Consider the following 7,818-nt stretch of genomic DNA (forward strand, 5'->3'; position numbering starts at 1 on the left):
AAAGCTAATGTTCTCCCAAGTAAACTAGCACATAATTCACAATAAAACATTTTTTAAAAAATCATGAAAAAATGGAATTAAAATATACTGGAATTGTCCCACAAACCTTCATACATTCTTTGTGAATGAATGAAGAAACATATGACACACTTGATGGTAGAGAAAAAACTGCATAGATTGCATGCAAACAAGTACATTGAGTAACAAAAACTAAGAATGAATGTAAATTCAGACACCAATCAGAGAAGGTCTGAAGGTGAACACAATTTTAATTATAAATTCAAGTTTCTGTAACAGAATTTTCTGTTGTCCATGTACCCATATACATAGAAGTGTGTATGTATATGTGTGTGTTTGTATAAATAGACAAATAGTATATAGACAGGTAGATAAACAGATAAATAGATCTAATATACATATACTTTGGAAGAGAATCTTTTTCTTGCACAAAGTTCTGGGAGGAATTTATTATGTTTTCAATATACATGGGTCCATATAAAAAGACATTAACTAATATGAAACAATTTTTCTGAAACTATTGTGTAGAAGATGCAAAAATATTGTTCATATAATCATTTTCTATGTTGACCTTCAGTTAAATCCAATGGCAAAATGTTGAATTATAACTTCTTCTCTGGAAGGATCAAAAGCATTTCATATGCAGAGGGCAATTTCTATGGAATTTGAAGGGTTCTTACCTGTACTTTAGGAGCTTCTCAATGTTTCACTTTATTTACTAAGATATACTTACTTCTTTCACATTAATTGTAGAATTCTCTGAATATTTCACTTGATATTTAAGTTGAAATGGTACTGATGTTGAGCTGGACCAGGAAATCTTTAAGTTACCATTGTCTGTGATTTCCATATGCAAACCAAATGGTGGATCAGGCTTCACTTAAAATTAAAAACAAGATAAGAAAGAATATTGCAATTCAGACAACTTTTATAATGGTCATGTCTGAGTATAATGAAGTAATAATTAGTCTTCAGCAAATCTATGTAAAAGGTGCCTTTAGTAAAGGTCTAATGACAAAGCCTAAACCAACATATAATCCTATACACTCCTGGTGACTTATCATAGCAACCCGTGCATCTTCATTTCCTTTTCCCAAATGGTAAATACTATAAATCAGTAAATTAGAATATTTTGATGAATATGAATTTCTGTGGTTAAAAAACAAAACAAAAAACCCACTTAATTTTATTTGATGTATTGCTTGTTAAACTTATTTTAGTCTGCCTTTCTCTCTACCCAACTTGTTTCAGTGAATAATGAGAAGTAAAACACATTTTGAAGATCACTCTTTGGGAAATGTGTGATGGTGGTATGCCATGAAGTCTGTTCCGACGCACAGTGACCCTGCATGGGAGCAGAAACCTGATCTTTCTCCCATGAAACCACTGGTATTTCGAACTGCTGACCTTGAGTTTCGCAGCCCGACTTGTAATCACTTCACTATCAGAGCTCCTCTGGGAAATGTATACAATATCCAAGATCCAACAAATCTATTTATTTTGTGCTACAACAATCCAGAGCTTCTCAAATAACATGTGAAACGAACATGTCTCATGCAATAAATGTAACATTGATAGATTCTAGCTTGTCACCAGAAATGAGAATGGATTTCTTACATTAATAGGATGTTTAACTTCTGAAATGATTTCTGAGTTTAAATATATATGTGTGTGTTCATGTATGTATATGCATATGTAATTTTGTGCATAAGTGTGTGGCTACAAATAGTTTTAAAACATATAAGAAGACTTTTAAGATATTTGTAGAAACAATTTACAATTTACAAAAGAATAAATTATGGTTAATACCTATGATGAAAATCTATATAGACATTTAAAATTATATTATACTGTAGTAAAAATTTTTAATAATGCTAAATTTTGAAAAGTTTTTTAAACAATGTCTATACTAGGATTCCTGGTTTTACAACATTTTTTTTTAAAGAAAGAATGTCGAATTCCCTTTGCAAAGAGGCGCCAGACTAGGATGCCTGTTAGCACCACTCCTACTCCATATTCTGCAGGAAGTCTTAGTCAGAGTTACAATGTAAGAAAAGAAAATTAAAGGCATCCAAATTGTCAAAGAAGAAAAACTTTCATTTTTTGCAGATGATATGATCCTATAAACAGTAAGCCCCAAAGATCCACCAAGAAAATTATCAGGACTCATTGAAAGATGCAGCAAAATGGCAGGGTACAAGATCAACATACAAAAATTAGTTTGACTCATTTACTCTAATAAAGACAGCTCTGTAAAAGGAAATCAGGAAAATAATATCATTTACAATAGCCAACCAACAAAGAAGTTATTGTTCTTGTTGTTAACTGCAGTCTAGTCAGTTCTGACTCAAACAACCCTGTATAGGGTTTAAAAGGAACAGCTTGTGGGTTCAAACCACCAATCTTTTGGGTTGCAGTCCACTGCTTATCCTACAATGCAAAAATCTAACCCAAGAAACAAAAGACCTATACAAAGAAAACTACAAGAAAGCAAAAGAGACTTACATAAATGGAAGAATATACCGTGCTCATAGGAAGATTTGACATTCTGAAAATGTCAGCACTACCCAAAACTATAGCTATAATGCAATCTCAATCCAGTTCCCAATGTCAGTCTTTAAAGAGGCAGAAAAAATGTATCACAAACTTTATATGGGAAGGAAACAACTCAGATAATCAAAGCATTTCTTAAGAAGAAGAAACAAGTGGAAGGCTTCTCATTTCCTGATCTCAAAATCTACTACACAGTCACAGTGGCATACCAGTACAATGAAAGATACATAGATCAATGGAACAGAATTGAGAACCCAGAAATAAGTTCATCCATATAAAGTCATCTGATCTTTGCCAAAGGGTCAAAATACATTCAATGGAAAAGTGATAGTCTCTTCAAAAAATGGTGCTGGCAAATCTGGAAATCTATTTGCAGGAAAATGAAACAAGACCCGTATCTCATACCATATACAAAAAACAAACTCAACATGGACTTAAAACCTAAACATAAAACCTAGAACTACAAGGATCGTCAATGAAATAATAGGAACAAACTTACAGGCTCAGATACATGGTATACATACATTATCAAACTATAGCTAAAACATACAACATCAGAAGACAAAACAGATGACTAGGACCTCCTAAAACTCAGACACTTATGTGTATCAAAAGATTTCACCAAAATAGTAAGAAGATAGCCCACAAACTGGGAAAAAGATATTTGCAAAAGCATATCCAACAAGGAACTAATCTCTAAAATTTGCAGAAAACTACAACACCTCTATGAGAAATAGAAAAATAACCAAATTTAAAAATTAACAGAAGACATGAGCAGACACTTCACCAAAGACCACATTCAGATGGCCAAAAAACATGAAAAATTGTTCACTATCACTAGCCATTATTGTTATTGTTAAGCACTGCTGAGTCAGTCCCAACTCATAACGACCCTATATAGGGTTTGTGAGGCATGGCTGGTGGGTTTGAACCATCATCCTTTCAGTTAGCAGTCCAGTGCTTTATCCCAGAAAGCCACACCAGAACTTAGGCATTAGAGAATGCAAATCAAAACAACAATGACACATCATCTCACCCCAGCATTAATAGCAAAACTCAAAAGCACAGAAAACAATAAATGATGACAAGGTTGTGGAGAAACTGGGACCTTCCTATATTGCTGATGGGAACTATAAAATGGTACAACCATCTTCCCAAGACAGATGTGTTTATTCTTTCGGCAGTCCATGGTACTTTCAATATACTTCTCCAACACCAAAATTCAAATGCATCAATTATTCTGTGGTCTTCCTTATGTATTGTCCAATTTTCACATGCATTAGGCAATTGAAGGCATATATGGTTTGGGTCAGGCACAATTTAGTCCTCCAAGTGGCAGCTTTGCTCTTCAATACTTTAAAGAAATCTTTTGCAGCAGATTGGCCAAGTATTTGTCTTAATATTAGATATTGAATGCATTTTCCTTGGATCCTCTAAGCACTCAATCCCATCTAATATGAATAGTGTTTCTTTTCAAAGTATTATTCCTGATGTGTTACTGTAGGATAAGCAACGCACACAAACTACAAAGTTGGTGATTCAGCAATTCAAACTTACCTGCTGTTCCTCGCAAATCCTATATAGAGTCTCTAGGAACTGGAACAGACTCAATGGCACTTAACAACAACATTCCTCAGAAGAGTGGGCACTCTTCACGCACTCCACTTTGCATCTCATTCCCTACTCAACCTACTGAGTTCAGATCTTTTTCCTCCTCTGTCTCTTATTAAGTTCATTACACTTTTGGAAAATCCAATGCCAATCATTTGATTCATTTTGCTCCACCCATCAGCAGCATTCCACATAGCTGTTTACTCCCTCCTTCTGAAAAACTTTTTTCACATGGGTTCCAGGACACTACATTACTTTTACTCCTCCTTTCTCACTATCCCTCAGTTGTTCTGCTCCTGAACTCTAAACAGGTGATCTCATATAATTTCATAAACATTTATATGCTCACAATTTCCAAATATATATCTTTCCTTAACTCTACTCATATCAATATGTCTGGTTTCTAATAGGGATCTCAAACTTAATGTGACTTAATGTGTCCAAGAAGTCCTGGTGTGGTGCTGTGGGTTAATGTGCTGGACTGCAAAGTCTGTTTGAACCAAAAGGTCAGCGATTCAAGTTCACCAGCCACTCCTCAGAAACCCTATAGAGGGTCACTATGGGTTGGAACCAACTCGACAGCACTTAACAATAACAGCAACATCAATGTGTTCAAAATTAAACATATGCATATGAGTCCTGGTATGGCACTATAGAATAAGCACTGGACTGCTAACCATGGGTTGGCGGTTCAAACCCAACAGAAGATACACAGGAGAAAGATGATGATTTCTTTTCCAATAAAGAATTACCATCTTGGAAACCCTAGGGAGCAATTCTACTCTGTCCTATAGAGTCTTTGTGAGCTAGAATCAACTTGATGGCCATGAATTTCCTACGCAACTGAATTAATACATTAACTACTTTAAGTTTCATGTATCTGTGTTATCCACATTTGTAATTGTATACTTAAGTTAGTCAAAATACACTTTGGTAATCTTTGCACTAAGAAATGGGAATTGTTTTATTATTTGAATGTTCTTACAATCAAGTTAATATAATCAATTATTTATCTCCTTTTTTTTTTACCTCTGTTCACTATTGTTTTTCCCTGTTTTATAAGGCAAAAATTTTGGTTCATTCAAAACTATTTCCTTAGCTCCTAGAAGAATGCCCAGCATACATGAGCCTCTAAGAAATATTTATTGAAGGAAAAAGTTCAGGTTGAAAAAACTAAACAAAACAAGAACTTTTGATTCTTTTCAGATATAGTTAAGGAGATATGGAAAATTATTACCAAACGATATAGTTTTATCTATTAGACAGATCCAGAATTTAAAGAAATCCTATTATTAAAATAGTTTCAGAGATATCTATATCATTGTTAAATTTTTCTAGAAACTGCTAATAATCCTTTTGAGAACCAAAGCTCCTAGCATACAGCATTGGCCAAAAGAAGTGAGTTAGTGGAAAAACTTTAAGCAAATTTTCAACCATTTGTATGACTGACATTCATTTCTATTATCTTTTAGTGTACAACTTACCAATATTTATTGGCTGAACTGACATTACAGGTGACTGAAAAATTACTCCGCCAGATGTGATTTCCAAAAACATAAGGTAAGTATAGTTGAGTTTGGAAGTTGGCACAGGTACGTGACATTCACAACATTCATGGGCACTGCAGTTGCATTTCACAAGTTTAAAATTATCTTTTTGAGGGGGCAGAGATAAATCTTCTAGCATTTCAGGTCTATAATAAAGAAGTAAGAGCAAAAATGTTAATACAGCTAGCTAGGTTTAAAAACAATGACACTAGGACCAAATTAAAATAATCTATTATGAACCGACTCCATGGCACATAGCCACCACCATTCTGGACCCTCATCTTAAGGAACATTCAGAAAAATAAAAAATACATACCACATATCAAACCAAACCAAACTCATTGCCACTGAGTCAATTCCAACTCTGAATTGTGTTTCCAAGCCTAATCTAAACCATGATATTTTCAATCACCTTATACAAGTGTGAAAGATGGACATTGAATAAACAAGATAAAAAATTGATGTTGTTGTTAAGTGCCATCATTTCGGTTCCAACTCATAGTAACTCTATATAGGGTTTCCCAGAAGTGGCTGGTGAGCTTGAACCACTGTCCTTGCAGCTCAAACTGACTTTGCAGCATAGCATATTAACTGGTAGTGCCACATCAGGACTCCAAAGATGAATTAATGCCTTTGAATTATGGTGTTGGCAAAGAATGCAGTGCTATGAATTGTTTGGTGTGACTCTTCTAGCCAGGTTCTTTGCAATTCCCACCAAATGACTGAATGGGACCAAGAAGATTGAGTGTATTTTTTTTTCCTGGTGGGTCTGGGCAAGAGAAGGTGAGGGAAGATGCTGATAGGGTTATATGAGTGATTGTTAACAAGGTTAATCAAGATTGCAAAAACTTAAAATTCTAACCTGGAGATTGACCAGTTTTGCCCTTTTGCTGGGTTGAAAATAAACCATCTTAGAAGCAAGAGGGGAGATCTCACTATCAACAAGAAGAGCCAAGAATGGAACACATTCTCTGGTACTCAAGATTCCTGTATGTTAAACCTCCTCCATGTCACTCCATGTGATAGCATAGGAGTGGCAGAGGAGCAGCAGTAGAAGCAAGAGCCAGAGTACCAGGCGAAGCAGTGGACATCTTGATCCGTGGAGCAAATAAAAGCTAAGTCTTTTGGGGTAGGAAGCTCTCTTGTGAAGTGGAGTACCTCCAGGAACTTAATTAAGAGAGCTACATTTTGGATTGAGACCTCGGTGTCCAGGGACTCCTGAGCCCATGGACAGAGACATAGTCACAGAGAACTAGAGCAGAGAGTGAAGTGTCCAGCTGATGTGGAGTTAGGGGAGATGTACAAGAATGCCCATACCTACAGATAGTGAATGTCCATGCCTACAGATAGTACCCATTTGACCTAGCTTCAATGACTGGATCATCAGAACCCTACTAAAGAAAGAAAGAAAGAAGAGGAAGACGAGTATAATCCGCTACAGTTTGATGAACTTGTCCTATACTTACAGATGTAGTAGCTTAAAAGAGGGAACGAATCTTTACAGCAAGGATCATTCCCACCTCCTCTCTACACAGGGTTGACAGGGATGGGCAACTTAGACATTGGCTATCCAAAATGGGTTGGGGGGAGGACAACAAAGGGACAAAGTGACTGGCTTACAAGTTTTCAAGAGGGAGCTTACTTTCAGAAGGTGCATGGAAGGTAGAATCTCCACTAAGGGATTTCCATCCTGTCTAGATGGGACTGGTGAAAGGAGATGGGGATAAAACCCTTATGGTTCAATAGTGAATAATTGCTATCAGAACCAATTGTGAATGTTGCAAATGTTACATTTTGTAACAAAAGGAAGGGAGTGGTTGATCTTGCAGTCCAGGAACAGAGGACCCTGGGACCATTGAGGGAGAAGAGGAGACCCTATCCAGAGAAGCAGCAACACCAGAGATGGAGGCAGAGATGATGACGTGGAGAGATGGAGCGGCTGAGGACTCTAGACTCAAGGAAGGAGAGGGGCTGTGTGTTGGTGGCCATGGGGCTGGCATGCAGGGTATAACCTTTGGTTGTTTGAATGGTTATATATTCCTGAGTACTTCAGTGTACATCCAAAAAAAAAAAAAAACAAACAGAGGGA

The 7,818-nt window shown here is 36.1% G+C and overlaps 1 protein-coding gene across 1 annotated transcript in view; it reads right to left on the bottom strand.

Moving 5' to 3' along the window:
• Positions 1-7,818, bottom strand: part of LEPR (leptin receptor) — a 116,170-nt gene that overhangs the window by 66,164 nt on the left and 42,188 nt on the right. The window contains exons 4-5 of the mRNA XM_006862501.1: positions 5,667-5,875; positions 752-897 (exon numbers count right to left, since the gene is read on the bottom strand). Of these exons, the coding sequence (XP_006862563.1) occupies positions 752-897; positions 5,667-5,875 (355 nt within the window). The remainder of the gene's footprint in view (positions 1-751; positions 898-5,666; positions 5,876-7,818) is intronic.

The sequence above is a fragment of the Chrysochloris asiatica genome, unplaced genomic scaffold, assembly GCF_000296735.1.
Source record: "Chrysochloris asiatica unplaced genomic scaffold, ChrAsi1.0 scaffold00048, whole genome shotgun sequence".
NCBI classification, from domain to species: domain Eukaryota; kingdom Metazoa; phylum Chordata; class Mammalia; order Afrosoricida; family Chrysochloridae; genus Chrysochloris; species Chrysochloris asiatica.